The following is an 18,995-nucleotide window of genomic DNA, read 5'->3' as shown; positions in this document are numbered from 1 at the left end:
AACTCCTTGAACGCTTAGTCTATAATCACCTGAGTTCCCACCTCACCGACAACAACTCCTTGATCCCCTACAGTCTGGCTTCCGTCCCCTACACTCCACCAAAACCGCCCTACTCAAACTCACCAATGACCTGCTAGCCTCCAAAGCCAATGGCCACTACTCAGTGCTACTACTCCTCAACCTCTCTGCAGCTTTCGACACGGTCAACCACCCCCTCCTCCTCAAAAAACTATACTCTTTTGGCCTCAGAGACTCCGCTCTCTCCTGGCTCTCTTCCTATCTATCACAACGCTTCTTCAGTGTTACCTATAATGCTGCCACCTCCCCCTCTCTGTTGGGGTCCCTCAAGGTTCTGTCCTCGGGCCCCTTCTCTTCTCCATCTACACCTCCTCCCTTGGTCAACTGATACACTCTCACGGCTTCAACTACCATCTCTATGACAATGACACTCAAATCTACCTCTCTACTCCCCGTCTCACCCCTCCAGTCTCCGCCCGAATCACTAGCCTTCTGAACGACATATCAGACCGGACATATCAGACTCCAATTCCTCAAATTAAACCTTGCCAAAAACTAGCTCCTAGTTTTCCCCCCAGCCCGTGCCCCCCCTGACCTCTTCATCACGACCAACAACATCACCATCAGTCCCACCCCGCAAGCCAGAGTATTAGGTGTCATTCTAGACTCCAATCTGTCTTTCCAGCCCCAGGTCCAATCGCTGACAAATTCATACAGACTCCACCCCTGCAACATCTCCAAAATACGCACGTTCCTAACTCCAGAAACTACAAAGCAACTCATTCACTCCCTTATTATATCACGACTTGACTACTGTAATTCCCTCCTCACCGGCCTACCCCAACACAGGCTATCCCCGCTTCAGTCTATCCTGAATTCTGCAGCCAGACTCATCCACCGTGTACTGTCTCCCATTATAATGTACAGCGCTGAGCAAACTGTTGGCGCTATATAAATACTGTATAATAATAATAAAAGTGTTGTTGATCTTGATGGAGAAGTCGGGAGGGGGGGCACGGGTTGGGGGGAATACTAGAAGCTCAGTTTTGGAAAGGTTGAGTTTGAGGAAGTTGAGTGACATCCAGTCCGATATGTCACTTAGTAGGCTGGTGATGCGATTGGAGACTGAGGGGGTGAGGTGGGGGGTAGAGAGATAGATTTGTGTGTCATCGGCATAGAGATGGTAGTTGAAGCCGTGGGAGTTTATCAATTGGCCAAGGGAGGAGGTGTAGATGGAGAAGAGGAGGGGTCCAAGGACAGAACCTTGAGGGACCCTAACAGAGAGAGGGAGTGAAGGGGATGTGGCAGCGTTATAGGTAACACTGAAGGAGCGCTGTGATAGATAGGAGAGCCAGGAGAGAGCGGAGTCTCTGAGACCAACTACATTGGAGACCCATACTTGGGGCATGATCCTGTAGACACGGGCCTCATTGATCGGTGTCAGCTATCTATGTATGTACTGGGGGGAGTTACTTGCCATGTACAGCTGAATTGTTCTAGGTTGTTTCTTCTTTTCTCTGTTCATTTGTTTATAAAAGGTAAAAGTGACACCATAGACAAAGCAAGTTATTGTTCTGTATGATCTGTAACAGTACCACAACCGCCTATACGTGAGAATGTATGACTCCATTGTCTGGGCTGAATGTTGGGAATACTGTGCGCACTTATAAACTTTCTTAATAAAATCTATTTGATTAAAAAAATACTGTAGATAATGCTGTACATATTCTTTCTATTCATAAGATATATTTAGTAATGAACATTAAAAATAGAAAGCAACTTTATGTAGGCCTTTATATAGAATTCTTTTTTCTTTCTCTACAGGTAGATTGATGAACCAGGTTTTAGGACATTTTGGTCTTCATGAATACAGCTGAGTCACATGGAAAATAAAACACATGGATGTCTTAATTGACTGAAAGTCTTTACTGCAGCTCACTGGAGGATTCACATGGGATACAAGTCATATCTGTGTTCTAAAAGTCATGGTTTGGATCCTCTTCCACATTGATCCAGCAGGAGAAAAGTAATTTCAGTGTTCTGGAAGTGACAATGGCTTTACAATAACGTCCAACCCAAGTATACATAAAAGGAGTCATTTCAAACTACTTGTTTGGAGATTTTACAATGGAGAGAAAATATATCACACACCAGAAGGCTTGCAAGGGAGAGAAGCCATATCATTGTTCTGAATGTGGAAAAACTTTTATAAGCGAGAGAGACCTTATAATACACCAAAGATTTCACACTGGAGAGAAGTCATATCAGTGTTCTAAATGTGATAAAGCTTTTACACGGAAGTCACATCTTGTCAGACACCAAATTGTTCACACTGGCGAGAAGTCATATCAGTGTTCTGAATGTGATAAAGCTTTTACTCAGAAGTCAGATCTTATCAGACACCAGAGGATTCACACTGGAGAGAAGTCGTATCAGTGTTCTGAATGTGATAATGCTTTTACACAAAAGTCACATCTTATCACACACCAGATTGTTCACACTGGAGAGAAGCCATATCAGTGTTCTGAATGTGATAAAGCTTTTACTCAGAAGTCAACTCTTCTTGAACACCAGAGGATTCACACTGGAGAGACGCCATATCAGTGTTATGAATGTGATAAAGCTTTTACTCGGAAGTCACATCTTATCACACACCAGAGGATTCACACTAGAGAGAAGTCATATCAGTGTTCTGAATGTGATAAACCTTTTACTGAGAAGTCAAAGCTTATCAGACACCAGAGGAATCACACTGGAGAGCAGCCATATCAGTGTTCTGAATGTGATAAAGCTTTTACTGAGAAGTCAAATCTTATCGCACACCAGAGGGTTCACACTGGAGAGAAGCCATATCAGTGTTCTGAATGTGATAAAGCTTTTACACAGAAGTCACATCTTATTAGACACCAGAGGATTCACACTGGAGAGAAGCCATTTTAATGCTCTCAATGTGACAAAACTTTTTCAGTTAATGCCGGTCTAATCTATCACCGGAGGATTCACAAATTTCTGCATTGATTAAATTCTGGAATAAAAGGGATATTAAAGAAGTTTCAGGTGTCACAAGTTAGTTTCACATTCCCAATGTCATCCCACAAGCTAGAGAAGAAGAGAGAAGATAAAATGTTACTTTAAAAGAAACAAACTAAAATCTGAGCAAACTGGAATGTAATGATCGGATGAACTGAGTTTAGTGCTTATGTCCATCAATACACAACTAAAAGGCATTTGAATATTTTATATTTTGATAATTTTTTTAAGATAAGCATCAATAACTGAACAGCTTCCCTCATGATTCTCATCTTTATCTTTATCATGGAGCTTTGAATGAACATGCAATGCATTTTCATGATTCACCAACTGAGTTGTGTTTCCAAGCATTTTCTTCATTTCTGGATCCTGAGGTAATACATGACCAACATTGCCTCAGTACCAGAGACTAGGATGGGGTCTATTGTCATCTTACCAAGTCTCTGAAGCCTCAGTGGGAGAGTCCATTTCAGGTTCTTCTGACTATTGATACATGATCAGCCAGGCTTGAGGTCTCCAGCTAAGCCCACCTTGTCCACTCCTCCCATTACATGTTCCATCTCCTCTCCCATTATCAATGCCTTCTTTCCACATTTCATCTCTCATTAATATTATTATTATTATACAGGATTTATGGTGCCAACAGCTCAGCGCTTTACAATATAATGGGAGACAATACAGCAACAATACAGTTTAATACAAGAGGGATAGGAGGGCCCTGCTCCTCGGAGCTTACAATCTAGGAGGGAGGGGCTAGTGGTACAAAAGGTAGTAACTGTGGGGGATGGACTGGTAGGAGGAGTAAAAGATTCCATTATTAGCTGAGGGCAGGATAGGCTTCCCTGAAGAGAGAGTTTTTCAGAAATCGCCTAACAGTGACCAGAGTAGACAGTAGTCTGATAAATTGGGGTAGAGAGTTCCACAGGATGGGGGAAGCTCTGGAGATGAGCATGGGAGGAGGAGACCAGGGAGCTAGAGAGCAGGAGGTCGTGCGAGGAGCGGATATATGGTTTGGGTGATATTTGGAGACAAGATTGGTGATGTAATTTTGGGCGTGTGGTGGTTTATGTAATAATTTATTCTAAGTACGTAGGGCGGTGTCCTCTCCCTTAAACAAAATATTGCAGTGCCTCCAGCCGTTAAAATATGGCAAATGTTTAATGAATCAATAATTTGGACACCTTAATAATTTGATCACCACTTAATAATATACCTCGAGTTCTTTTAGCCAGTATGATTTCGTACCATATACACAAAAATTGCCTTTTTGATAAATAAATAAATAAATTTATTTATTTATGTACAAAATTTATATATATATAATAATACAAATGCAAAAGACTGGTGATAAATGTATACTTGTACATACACTCAAAAATATGACAGGCTAATTTCTATATGATCCAACAATATATGATTATAGATAATAGTAAATAGAGGAAAAATCGGGTTTAGATATAAGTTGTAACCTTATAGTGCTTCAGAAATTATTTCAAATTTCTCGTGGCCATAGAGACAAAAGAAAGATATCTCTGATAAATTGCACTACAACAAACTACTGATCAGTTAAATATGCAATATATAATTTCAATATCAAACAATTTTTAGTGATAATTATGTATGTAATCTTAATATTCCTAAACACACAATACAAATGCTATAAGTCTTTGGAAAATTGGAAATATCAAATAAAATACAATATCCTAGCAGTCTCACCACTCCTAGAACCTTGATTTTTAGGCCTCCCCAGTGGGATGCAGTTGGGCCTTCAAATGGTCCTCAAGACAAAATGGCAGCTGGACTCGCTCAGAAAAATGGCCGCAGGTAGCAAGTGAGAGTGCAGTAGTTGTTAGCAATAGGATAGATGATATATGTTGGAAGTTATAGCAGCCTGGATTGCAGTGTTATAGAAGAAGTGTAGAAGTTCAGAGGTTCAGAAGTTTAGCAGAAGTTTCAGATTGTAGATTGCCTTAGATCTTTTCAGCTTCTTCAGATTCTTAGCTTTCTTTAGATTTTTTCCAGATCCCCTTTTTCAAAATCTTTCTAAGTGTGAGGTGTATGGTCTTTTTATACCATACAATCCTTTGTTTCAAGAGACCCTCCCAACAGGGTTGTTGATTGGCCGGTCGAGAAATGTGTGTACATAAAGATATATCTCACCTGTCCACTGGGAGCAGCTAGGGATCACAAAACAATTTGTGTAGTAATGATGACTCATACTTTGATTGAAATAACATGTCTTCAGGTATCAAATATATATGTATCCTATTCCAGTATAGTCGATTGTACTACTACTCTTGGAAGAGGACCATAGAAAGATACACATACATTTGGTTTCTCATTTCCCTGACATTTAAACTGTTTTGAAGCATTTGATTTCTTTTGGAAATGAATAATTGACACCAATTCATGAATCATCTTATTCTTCATCATTTCACACTTAATTGAGTAATATGCAATACCTAACCTTCTCAAAGATATTTTCTCTAGATAAAAATTGTTAGTAATATGCCTTTTGATAATGTCTCTGTGGGTAGATATATCACGTTTTTAGCTTTAGATGACCTAAGTTTCACCTTTTTGTTTAAGGAATTAAGTTCCTATGAGTAGGAAAAACTCTCTGTTTACCTGTTTATTGTGTGGGAATTAGGGTAAACAGCCAGTTATATTTTGACCTCAGTATCCAATAGCTATTGTGACAGTTCAAGAAGTTTGTTTATTCATCACACTTTCCAAGGTTTTGTGTGAGCTCTCAGACAATCAGGTTTCCATCTCATCATTGTCCTTTTTGGTTAGATGTGTTGGCTCACCTGTAGAAGTCCAAATAGTGGTGTTTGACTTTATAATTAAGTTTTCTGCAGATGAAATGTCCTAGCTTTCCATAGACCATGACACTTGTTTAGGAAACATATATCTGCCAGGTCTTAGACTAACCAAATCAAGATCCCCCATTGTCTTTTCTGGGACTTTGTTTGATCACCTGTAGGAATTTCAATAGTAGTGTGTGTCTCATTGTCTTTCAAACAAGTTTCTTCCACTCACTGGTTTTTGTAACTTCCTAGAAGGTCATTTGAATTTCAACCAAGAATGTTAACCCCTGACAGTCAGCTGGGATTCCAAATTTTTGGAATAAAATCATTTCTTAACAAATAATCCCCCAAAAGTCACTACAGGCAGAGCTATAAATGGCTTTATATGTTATTGTTAGTATTTTGAATTGTATCCATTGGGCAATGAGAAGCCAGTGACGGGATTTGCATAGTGGGGTGGAGGACACTGAGTGGAGGCCAGTGGAGGGATTGGCAGAGAGGGTGGAGGCCAGTGGAGGGATTGGAAGAGAGGGGTGGAGGATACTGAATGGAGGCCAGTGGAGTGATTGGCAGAGGGGGATGGAGGACACTGAATGGAGGCCAGTGGAGGGATTGTTGGAGGACACTGAATGGAGGCCAGTGGAGGGATTGGCAGAGAGCTGTGGAGGGATTGGCAGATAGGGATGGCTGATACAGAATGATTAGTAAGGTGGATGATGACAGCAGCATTCATGATAGACTAAAGAGGGGATAGCCTGAAATGAGGTCGGCCAATGAGGAGGGAATTACAATAGTCAAGGCGAGATATAACAAGGGAGTGAATAAGTTGCTTAGTGGTTTCCGAGGTTAAGAACGGCCATATCTTGGAGATGTTGCGGAGGTTGGAGATGTTGCCGAGGTGAAGTCTACAAGATTTGGACAGTGATTGGATTTTGGGCTGAAAGGACAGATGGGAGTCTAGGATTACACCAAGTACCCTGACATGAGGGGAGGGACTGATGATTGTGTTATTGATCTTGATGGGGAAGTCAGGGAAGAGGGCACAGGCTGGGGGGAATACTAAGAGCTCAGTTTTGGAAAGATTGAGTTTGAGGAAGTGGAGTGACATCCATGCTGATATGTCGCTTAGTAGGGTAGTAATGCGAGAGAAGACTGAAGGGGTGAGGTGAGGGGTAGAAAGATAGATTTGTATGTCATCAGGATAGAGATGGTACTTAAAGCCATGGGAGTTTATCAAGTGACCAAGGGAGGAGGTGTAGATGGAGAAGAGTAGGGGTCCAAGGACAGAACCTTGAGGGACCCCTACAGAAAGAGGGAGTGAAGAGGAGTTAAAGGTAATGCTGAATGAGCTCTGTGATAGGTAGGAAAAGAACCAGGAGAGAGCGGAGTCTTGGAGACCAAGAGAGTGGAGTTTTTTGAGGAGGAAGGGATGGTCAACCGTATCAAAAGCTGCAGAGAGGTCAAGTGGTAAGAGTAAGGAGCAGTGAGTGGCCATTGGTTGGGATGAATACGGAGTAGTGGCCATTGGTTGGGATGAGTACGGAGTAGTGGCCATTGGTTGGGATGAGTACGGAGCAGTGGCCATTTGTTTAGCAGTTAGTAGATCATTAGTGAGTTTTAGTAGGGCAGTTTCAGTGGAGTGTAGTGACCGAAAGCCAGACTGTAAAGGGTCGAGAAGGTTGTTGTCGGTGAGGTGGGAGCTCAGGCGATTGTAGACTAAGTGTTCTAATAGTTTAGAGGTAAATGGCAGCAGGGAGATAGGTCTTAAGTTGTTCAGGTTGGTGGGGTCCAGGGAGAGCTTTTTGAGTATGGGAGTGATGTACGCATGCTTTAGAGGGGAGGGGAAGGCACCAGTAAAGAGGGAGAGATTGAAGATGTGAGTGACGGAGCATAGGATGGAGAGGGAGGGTGACCGTAGTAGTTGTGAGGGGACAGGATCCAGGGGGCAGGTAGTGAGACGGGCTTCTGAGAAACCTTAGTGACCTCTTCGGTAGTAGGAAGGTCAAAAGAGGAAAGTGTTGAGGGAGGTTTAGTATAAGGTATGCTAAGTGGGATGGATGTCTGTGCAGTGAAGATGTCCCTATGAATTGCATCAATCTTGTTTTTGAAATGATTTGCAATCTCGTGAGCAGTGAGTGAGGTACTGGGTGGAGGTGGAGAAAGTTGAGAGTTAGAAGTAGAGAAGAGACGACGAGGACTGGATGACAAGGTATTGATGAGAGTGACAAAGTAGGCTTGTCTGGCAGCATGGAGGGAGGAATTGTATGTGAAGAAAGCAGATTTATATCGGGTGAATGCTTGGTGAGATTTGGTTTTACCCCACATTCGCTCCAGCACACGACTATGTCGTTTAAGATCTCTGGTGTTGTCAGTCTGCCAAGGTTGTAATGGTCGGGGCCTGATGCTTCATGTTAGAGGAGCAAGTGAGTCTAATGCGGATGAAAGTGAACTGTTGTAGACAGCAGTGGCCAGGACAGGGGAGAGATTCTGTCATAGAGTTGGCCAGTTGCAGAGTGGAAGGGAGAAGGGTTCAAGTTGTGAAGGTTTCTGCAGGTGATTGCTGCTTGGAGGGATAAGTGTTTGAAGATGAGGAGACTGTGAAGGTGATGAGATTGTGATCATAGAGAGGAAAGGGGGTGTTTGTGAGGTTGTAGGATATCCTCTCATGGGTGACAACCTTTCAGGCAGGTCTGCGGCTGTGACACCAGCTAGAAAGAAGTCTCTGTTCAGTGAGAAAACAACATCCCAAGCTGATGCAGGCCTTCCAATACTGAGTTACTGCTGATTTAGGGGATGTATTCAGCAGTAAAACGTAAGCCCAGCTGGCCACTTGTGTTCCATGTGGTTCTGCCAAATGGGATTCCATCAGGTGAAGATCAGAAATCCTTGTTCCATGTTTTCTCTTTCCAGCTATTACTCCTCTCCATAGACTAATCACACAATACAACTGCCAGAGATCTGAACTTACAAAGTGCTGAGTGTGCGGTCATATTCCTACCACTTCTTCCGGGGGACTGACATTCCTCTGATTGGGGTTCACAATAATCACTCTGAGTGCACACATCTCTTTTTGGTGGAAAGTTTGTAAAGAAAACTTCTTCTCCCTGGAAATATTACAACGTTGGCACCAAAGTGTAACTATGGGCAAAATCACTAATGACATTAATAATGAAATCTGTCATTAGCAGAGCAGGTTTTGCTTTTCCGAGTCTCCTATTGTTTTATTTTTTTGTTGTCCCTCCCAGTAGATTTTTTTTGTCTACTTCCTGTAGAAGGCCAAGTCTTTTGGGAAAAATGGCAGTTGGAGGGGTCAGGGCAAATCCTATAACACTGCTGGGGGTGCTCACAACTGTCAGTTGTCATTCATATGGGGGGTTGGACCTTATAGAGAACCTGTTGCTGTAACTGCTGTAGAAGCGTTAGCTGAAGTTGGGCTTTACTTGTTGTGTGTCTTATAATCTATCTAAGACTTCCCTGTACAGGGTGACAACGCTGCTGTGTAATGTTCCTGCAGAATGATCAGGGTTGTCACCCTGTTACAGAAGGTGGGAAAATAACAGATCTACAGACAGGACCAACAGCTGATACAACTATGTTGCAGAGGGAACTCTGGGAATGCTAATGACAGATTGCATTGCACATTCAGTTAGCAGACTTCCTGCTGTTGGTCTGATGTTTGAATTGTGTTCTGATATTTACTGTCCTGCTGTAAAAGGTGTAAATGATCGCCCGCATGTTTCCTGTAGTAGCAGGGACTACAAACTCCTATCAGGAATAGTAGGATGATAAAATGTAAGTTAATAGATAGGGCCGCGCCCTTACAATAAGGTATATCTATATAAATTATATATTAGATTGTTATTAATAAACACTGGCTGGATTTTATCATGAATAATTCACATATGAAAAAATAAGAGAAATCCTTATAAAGTACAGCAAAAAGATTTTCTGGATATATATGTGTGATTTTTTTTTTTTATAAGAAATGAATAATAATTTTGAATAATAAAAAAATAAATAAAAATAAAAAATATAAATGAAATATAATCACAAAATTTTGAAAATGAAAAGATGAAAAAGAATGTAAAAATGAAATGGTGTCCAAAGTCTATGAATAATAGCGGAGTATTCTATTCGTGTCCACAATAGTAATTGCTGTATATAAGGAACTGTAGAAATAAATCCTTGCTTGAATATTGACCCTTTTATGGGCTCACCTTCTTGTTAGCCTATTGCTGGGCTGACACAGCTTTTAAGAGGTTTGTATTGATGAGATCCTTTGGACCTCCCCTGGGTTTTCCTGGATTGGTCACTTCTAATGTGCTTGTATGGACATGATGATCTCTGCTTCCTTCTGATGCTGGATGTGGCTCCATCTCCCTATTTTTCTCCTCGTTAGTATAGTGGAAGAAAGAAGAGATATTTGGTGCCTTATCGTTTTAATAAAAAGATTTATTTATTGCCCTCTATATGACCTCACATGTCAATAATTTCAATGCGCTTTGTAATAGATAAAACCGCTAAATGCGGATGTGACAGGCTTCCTCCGTGTGTCTACACACACTGTCTATACCCGCCGTTACTGAAGTTGGGTTGTCGTGGTGATGTCAAAGCCCCTCCCCAACGCGTTGCGCCACAGGGTCACGTGGCTTCTTCCGGGGGATGTGATAGGACAATCACCTTGCCTGGACTTCTTTTATAATAGTTTGGCGCCATTTTCTTGAAGTATGTATGGTCACGGCCATCTTTTTGGGGTCAAACCTTTATAGCTATCATTACGGACAGCTGTATTGATCAAATTGAGACATTGTTGCTAATTGTGATGTTGTTTGTGTGAAAACATGTAACTGTTATATCCACTGTTTAACAACCCTGTATACGTCGGCTATATAGACTGCATGTAATTGGCAACAGGGAAGTCGGTCACATTTACTTTTAACAATAAGGTTTAATCCAAAATTTATTACAAAATGCATATACAAAAAACAGAAAAAAGAAAAAATCCGTACATATATATATATTCAATTAAAAACAGTATAAAGTGCTTTATATTGACTTCCAACTACTAGTTTTTTAGTTTTTAGGAATAGTAGGATGGTTACCTACCCATGGGGGGGGTCACCTTTTTGGATTTGGGGGAAACATTTCAGATGGTTTCTTTCCATTAATGACATCGACAAGGAGAGTCTCACTTCACTAACAATAGGGGAGCCAATCACAGGCCAGTAACATTTCATGGTGTCTCAATGTATTGCAGAATGTTTAATCCCCATTGGTCCAATGGATTACTAGTCCTTCCATATACATTGCTTCTTGTGTGGAAGGAGCGCCCTAAAATGGCTTCCCTTCAATTCCACCCATAGCTGTACTTTAGGTGATGTTGCCCCTCCCCCATATCTGTAATGGAAAGCCTCAATTTCTCCCAATACTCCCCTGGCCTTCCAGTGGGAAGAAACATTTTCTCTGGAGTGGAGATGTTTTATGCAGTGAGCCCTTCATAGACGGGATGGGGAATCTAAGTAATCTAAGATAAGTAAGATGAACCGGTGTACTGGAGTCATGGATCAGATAACCAATGACACCATTGATGGTATAGCAGAGCTGACAGCAGAAGTGGCTCCATCACCTAAGGTGGTGTCACAGAACTGCATGGCGGCTGACTATCTCTCAGAAGATCAAGGCGGAGCCTACAAACTGGTGTCAGAGAGTGTTGTACATTTATATTAGATCATGAGGATCTCAGAAGGAGATATCTACACAAGGTAAAGGAGTTCCAACAGTCACCTGGGTGGGGGGAAGTGGGATCCATTTTCTTGGATGGGTTTAGTTGGAACTTGGTTGAGTAATATGGTGGCTTTGCTTCTTAGGCCATTAGTTGCTACTATAGATTTGATGATAATTGTATACATTGTTGCTGTTGTGTCTTTCGCTGCCAGTTGATTTTGCTTGTTTATGCACATGATTACATTCACATTGTTAGAACAGAAGATTATTTAAAGCCCCCTAAATATTGTGTTTTATTTTCTCAAAGCAGAGACCCTGGAGAATAAAATGGTGGTGGTTAAAATTTTTTTGTCACGCAATATTAGCGCAGCTGTCTATGAAATGCATATTTTCAGTAAAAAAACACTAACAATAAGTACAGTGCAGAAAAACACAATATATGACCTAATTTGATGAAAAATTAAAGATGAGGTTGGCATCAAGTATATAGATACCAAACATGTCAAGCTTTAAAATGTCATGTGCTTGTGAAATGGTGACAAACTTCAGTACCAAATATTGTCCATAGGGGACGCTTTAAAAGCCTTTACAGGTCATCAGTTTATATAGTGAACCATGAATGATGGCCCTAGAGTTATTCCTCTCCCTCTGGTGTGTGCAGAGATATGTACAATGTGTAGTGTGATTGATGATTTCATAAGTGGGCGGGGCTGGTATTAATGAGGGGTGTGTCATATGTTAATCATTTCTTATAATAGATGATATAAATAGATCCTTGAAATGTAAACAATCTATCTCTTTCCTTCTGTTGTTAAAGTGTCACATGTATATGATGAATAAAGTTGGATGATATTTTCACCGCACAATACCATGGTCTGGGTTCTTCTAGAACACATCCCCCCAAAAATGTCCTCTTCCAGTTCTAGGAGTCTGGTGGAATGGGACACAAGCTGATGGTATCTCTTAGGCCCCTTGTACATGGGGGGTCTGGCCCCTGTGGGTGCAATGCTGGCATTATAATACACCTGGTAGGCACAGGTACAGCGTCCAGCCCCGCTGCCTGCAGCCTGTCAAAGTCTACACTACAGCTGGACGGGGCTCAATGCTGCACCACGTTTACCTCGTGTTTAGGGCGCTCTGTGTTCAGGGAGAAATGGCCGCCATCCTGATCAGACAAAGCATAGAGCAGATGTAGGCCGGTGCAGTCTGCTTCTTCCCCTGTAGGTGGCGCCCGACCAGAGTGACATCCCAGCCTGGAGAGGAAGTCGGGGGACACTTGGCTTCTCTGGGGTTTCCCGGTTCCTGGAGACGGCGTGGAATGAAGGGGTCCTTGGAGTCCTGGGGACATTTTTTGTTCTTTGTTTACACCTTTTAAAAATCATTTTATTCCTGAAGATCACTAAACCCCAAATCTGATGTATTCTTTGATAGCAGACACCCTATATAATACAATGTTGGGAGTTGTCATTTTCTATGTTACATGATATTAGCACAACAGTTTATGAAAGGCAACATTTCAGGAACAATATAGTAACGTTTATTTCTGAGCACATAAATGCAATTCATGACCTATTTTCTGGTGAAATATAAAAGATGAGGTTGTGCCGAGGAAATGGGATTCCCAACATGTCAAGCCGTAACACTGTGTGCACTTGGAACGCTTTAATAGCCCCTCCAGGTCATCAGTATAGAGTTACACAGGAGCACTGGTGCTCCAATCATTGCTCTCCCTCCGGCGTGTGCGCTGCTATGTAACGTGTGTGGGGGTCACTGTGTTCCTATGTAAGCACCCCAATGTACATGTCACATCCTGGTCTGTGTATAGGAGGTCCGCTGAGGTCCCTCTGTCCTTCCCAGTGACACCCACCATGACAGCACCGGGCTCTGCTGTCCCACATGGTGTCAGGGGGAGGGGCACATCTCAGTGGTGGGAATGATAGGCGACTTCACATCCACTTGTATCACTTCCACATGACAGCCGACATTCGGATTTACTAAAGTCCTCACACTCCCGGCTGTATAGCGGTGGGCAGTGTGGGGGGAAATAACATGTCTGCAGCATTGTTAAAAATCCAAATCCCCAGCAAGTGGCTGCATTATTATATTTTACCACCCCCCCATCCTGGCACAGTAAGATGGTTGCCTAAGCCTCCTTAAGGTGGTCATTGGATTTTGGGACCTGTATGTGGAAAGGCTGCCAGAAAATCTCTCACTTGTGGTGTCCTCATACTGGGGAGAAGTAGCAGAATGTGTTTTGGGGTGTAATTCCACATCTCCCCATGGCGTGTGCCAGAAATAGCTCATTAAATGACAACTTGGTGTAAATAGATTTTGTTTTTCATTTTCCAATAACTTATGGCAATAACTGTAAATGTTCCATGGACACAACATGCCTCTCAGCACATACCTTGGGATGTATCCTTCCCATAAAGGGGACATTTGGGGATGTTTGTAAGGTCCGGGCATTTTACTGCCTCAAGAAATGTGATCGGCAGTCAGAAAGTAACAGCGACGTAAAAGCTGCATAAATTCCATTCTATATCCCATAGTTTGTAGACGCCATAACTTCACACAGACCAATCAATATCCACGGATTCAGCTATGCTTCTACCAAAGACACGGAGCAGAATACACGTTGTACTACATGTATGAAGAAATCTGATTTTATGGGATATGTTTTATAACAAAGTAGAAAATATCATTTGTTTTCAAAATTAAAAAATAACCCCCCCCCCCAGTGGTGATCAAATACCACTAAAGAAAGCTCTTATGTCAATATCATTTGTGTGCAGTGTTGCATGACCGCACAATTGCCAGTTAAAGTAGTGCAGTGCTGAACAGCAAAAAATACCATGGTCATGAAGGGGGTAAAATGTTCTGGAGCTGAAGTAGGTAATAAATCTTCCTGTCATCCTACACAGTTTGGTTTCATTTTCTTACATTTCTCAGGCTGCAGTTCTTCAAGGTGGTGATCACACATATACAGAGACAGGAAGTGAAGTCAGGTACAGACAGGAAGTGATGTCAGGCACAGACGGGAAGTGAGGTAACACAGACAGGAAGTAATGTCAAACACAGACAGGAAGTGATGTCAGGCAGAGGTGGGAAGTGATGTCAGGTACAGACAGCAAGTGATGTCAGGCACAGGAAGTGATGTCAGGCACAGCCAGGAATTTATGTCGGGCACAGATGGGAAGTGATGTCAGGTACAGACAGGAAGAGAGATCAGACACAGCCAGGAAGTGAGGTCAGGCACAGCCAGGAAGTAAGGTCAGGCACAGCCAGGAAATGATGTTGGGCACAGACAGGAAGAGATGTCGGCACAGACATGAAGTGATCTCGGGCACAGACAGGAAGAGATGTCCGGCACAGACAGGAAGTGATGTCAGGCACAGACAGGAAGTGACCTCAGGCACAGACAGGTAGGGAGGTCTGGCACAGACAGGAAGTGATGTCAGGCACACACAGGAAGTGACATCAGGCACAGACAGGAAGCTCCATGTGGGAGGAATTATAGAGGAGACATTGCTGGAAGTGTGAGCAGAGGAGGTAATGAGATTGTATTTGATCATATCTCCCATCACTCTCCCTTGTGTGACACCATATTTCTCTGTCCCTCTTTGCCCTGTAAATGTCCCTCTTTTCGGTGTGATGTACACACAGACATATGAACAGACAATAGAACGGCCCAAAGTCTTCATATGGCTCTCAGATTTCCCTCAGATTTCACATTATTTCCTGTATTGAAGTGAAAACTCGGATAGAAAAGTAATAGTGAGATCAGACATAAGTGGGTGTCACTGATCACATTGTCCCCAAACGTCACCCCAGATAAACGTTTTCCCGGTCAGGCTCCGGTCACACCAGGAACTGCACGTTTCTCATGACTCCCCACAGCCGGTTTCCTCCTGCTCATGGGCCAATCGTACTGCACTTTGTGAATGGGCCGCCATCCTCTGTGACCTGGGGGGAGAGAGGGAGGAGGACAGTACGGGGCCCCAAGTACTCATCAGTGAGGGACACTCACTTCCAGAGACTCTCCGCTCTCATCCCGGACTTCACTTCTATAGAAGAAAGGAGGAAACTCCAAATTCTACTGGGAGAAGAGGAGCCAATGGGGGAAATAGCTGCACCACATGTGACACCATGCCACAGACTGAGAGGGACATGAAACACTGAGGACTTCATAATCCTTCCCATGGACCCCTCCCCCTTTATATTTCCCCTCTTCCCATACAAACTGCTTTGGCAATGCTACAATGTCATTTGTTCCTGCCAATAAAGCTCATTGAATTGAGAGGGAAAGAGAAAGAAGGAAAGATGGTGTCACTAATCATGGTGGGACGCCTCATTTGCGGAGTTCCCGGTTTTGTCCTCTAACCCCCCCCCCGGTCACATCCAGCTTACAGTGAAGTCGTACGATTTCCAAGTCGGGGGAAATGCCGATTTCAGGAGTGACACCGATGTCTATGCCAATCCCACCAATAGTAGTGCAGGGACGACTTTAGAAATCACTGCGACTCCCACCAAGTCACACCCCCCGATATGACCCGTCATTGTGGGCAGTAGGGGGCGACTTGTGATCTGCAAGAAGCATAGCATGTGTAACGGAACCGGAACCCAGACCGCACTGGGTTTTCCGTTATAGCACAACTTCCCCTGTCCGAACACCATCCACGGACCACGCCCTCGAAATCCCTCAGGAAAAAAACAGCACCCAGCTCTTAAAACAGGAAGCCAACAACCTTTATTTTACACAAACAACATGTTTTATACAGAGGGCGGGGAAACACAACCAGGAACAGGAAATACATCATCAGCCCACCCTCTCAGTGGGAAGGGCTACAGTATAGGCAGGAAACACCTCATCACCCCTCCCCATCCAACCAGACACAGAACAATGGGATGCAGCCATGTGGCAAAGGACATTGACCAACCCCCACACCAATACACAAACAGTACATCCCATAATAGTTGGCTGGACAGGAAGACACAGCACCATGGGGGGGAGCACATGGCAAACAGACAATGGACAGCCATGTGGCCCAGAACAAAGGAATGGACACATGGCAGTAGACAATGGGCAACCACATGGCAGGGACAAAGGAACACACACTATACACAATACTGGGACAATCACATTCACACCCTGTACCCCTTAACAGGCACAGGGTGGGTTAAACATAATGAGGGGGACATGAGCTGACCAAGCGGTCCCCCCACCCCCAAAAGTCACTCCCATCACAGCATGGAAATGGCATGCCGAGTGACACCCCATGTGACCGGGGACTAAACACTGAAAGAAGCGGAGTTCTCTCTCAGCCAACCACTCTCTGTATTTGTTTCTTCCATAGAGAACCCCGAGAGTCCTGGATGGGAATGATTGATTTCCACAGAGAGACAATCAGCAGAAAGAAATGTCCTGTGTTGGTGGTGTCACTGGAAGGAAAGAATGTCCTGTGTTGGTGGTGTCACTGGAAGGAAATACATGTCCCGTGTTGGCGGTGTCACTGGAAGGAAAGAAATGTCCCGTGTTGGCGGTGTGTCACTGGAAGGATAGAAATGTCCCGTGTTGGTGGTGTCACTGGAAGGAAAGAATGTCCCGTGTTGGTGGTGTCACTGGAAGGAAAGAAATTTCCTGTGTTGGTGGTGTCACTGGAAGGATAGAAATGTCCTGTGTTGGTGGTGTCACTGGAAGGAAAGAAATTTCTTGTGTTGGTGGTGTCACTGGAAGGATAGAAATGTCCTGTGTTGGTGGTGTCACTGAAAGGAAAGAATGTCCTGTGTTGGTGGTGTCACTGGAAGGAAATAAATCTCCCGTGTTGGTGGTGTCACTGGAAGGAAAGAAATGTCCCGTGTTGGTGGTGTCACTGGAAGGATAGAAATGTCCCGTGTTGGTGGTGTCACTGGAAGGAAAGAAATGTCCCGTGTTGGTGGTGTCACTGGAAGGATAGAAATGTCCCGTGTTGGTGGTGTCACTGGAAGGAAAGAATGTCCTGTGTTGGTGGTGTCACTGGAAGGATAGAAATGTCCTGCGTTGGTGGTGTCACTGGAAGGATAGAAATGTCCTGTGTTGGTGGTGTCACTGGAAGGATAGAAATGTCCTGTGTTGGTGGTGTCACTGCAAGGAAAGAAATGTCCTGTGTTGGTGGTGTCACTGGAAGGATAGAAATGTCCTGTGTTGGTGGTGTCACTGGAAGGAAAGAAATGTCCTGTGTTGGTGGTGTCACTGGAAGGAAAGAAATGTCCTGTGTTGGTGGTGTCACTGGAAGGATAGAAATGTCCTGTGTTGGTGGTGTCACTGGAAGGAAAGCATGTCCTGTGGTAAGCAGTACCGCCTGCTGGACGCCCCCCATTTCGGTGCAGGGGATGGTAATGAAATGATGACAGAATGGGAGGGGCCTGTGTTCAGGCTTCATAGAGACTCTGGGGGGATGGGAGGGGACCATACACGATACAATCTGATTGGACAATCTAATGTCCCACAAATTGTGAATAAAATGTTATAGATCTGTAACTCAAACATCATACATCCTCCAGCGTGCTCACATCTTCTGTGACAACAATGTTTGGATCCACATTCACCAAATGCTGAGAATTGATTGATCCAATCAGGTTTGTGGAGTCGTGATTTCTATACAAGAAGGCTTTCTATTCCGTGTTATAATGTGAGAGGATCGGGAGCGTCGCTGGAGGAGGAAACGTTTTGTAGCCGCATCACGCTATTGGGAGATTTTTTTTTTTGCATTTTTCATCCGTCAATCCATCCGTCCGTTAATTCATCCGTCCATCCATCCGTCCATCCATCCGTCCATCCATCCATCCGTCCGTCCGTCTATCCGTCCATACATCCGTCTATCCATCCATCTGTCCGTCTGTCCATCCTTCCCTCCATCCATCCATCCATCCATCCATCCGTCCATCCATCCGTCTATCCATCCTTCCCTCCATCCATCCGTCTATCCATCAACCATCCGTCTATCCATCCATCCATCCATCCATCCGTCCGTCCATCCACCCACCTATCCTTCCCTCCATCCGTCCGTCTATCCATCCGTCCGTCCATCCATCCGTCCATCCATCCGTCCATCCATCCGTCCATCCATCCGTCCATCTATCCATCCGTCCGTCCGCCCGTCCATCCATCCGTCCATCCATCCGTCCATGCATCCATCCCTCCATCCATCCATCTGTCTATCCATCCATCCATCCGTCCATCCATCCATCCCTCCATCCATCGCATATTCGTAGCTTATTTGGCTTCCTTACAATCACCATGTTACTTATCCAGTCAGTTGGGTCAGTCACTGGTGCCAAGTGTCCATTGGCCTCATACTGGTCAAGCTGTGCCTTAACTGCCTGTTTTAATGCCACCGGCACATTGCGTGGTGCACATTGGACTGGAGGGACACT

General features: G+C 43.7%; 2 protein-coding genes across 2 annotated transcripts in view; one reads left to right on the top strand and one right to left on the bottom strand.

The window, feature by feature from the left end:
• Positions 1–18,995, bottom strand: part of LOC149470602 (uncharacterized) — a 182,317-nt gene that overhangs the window by 55,101 nt on the left and 108,221 nt on the right. The gene's annotated exons all lie outside the window — the stretch shown is intronic.
• LOC149470604 (uncharacterized) lies at positions 1,858–10,058 on the top strand. The gene has a single exon (XM_089661981.1). The coding sequence runs from the start codon at positions 2,146–2,148 to the stop codon at positions 2,956–2,958; it is 813 nt and encodes a 270-aa protein (XP_089518107.1). The 5' UTR covers positions 1,858–2,145; the 3' UTR covers positions 2,959–10,058.

This window comes from Staurois parvus, unplaced genomic scaffold (genome assembly GCF_062004578.1).
Source record: "Staurois parvus isolate SC_StPar_1 unplaced genomic scaffold, SC_StPar_1.0 ptg000035l, whole genome shotgun sequence".
Taxonomy (NCBI): domain Eukaryota; kingdom Metazoa; phylum Chordata; class Amphibia; order Anura; family Ranidae; genus Staurois; species Staurois parvus.
This window is presented reverse-complemented; position numbering and strand designations above follow the sequence as displayed.

Excerpts from the sequence above, each read along its gene's own strand:
- LOC149470604 (XM_089661981.1), top strand. The coding sequence starts at position 2,146 with ATGGAGAGAAAATATATCACACACCAGAAGGCTTGCAAGGGAGAGAAG.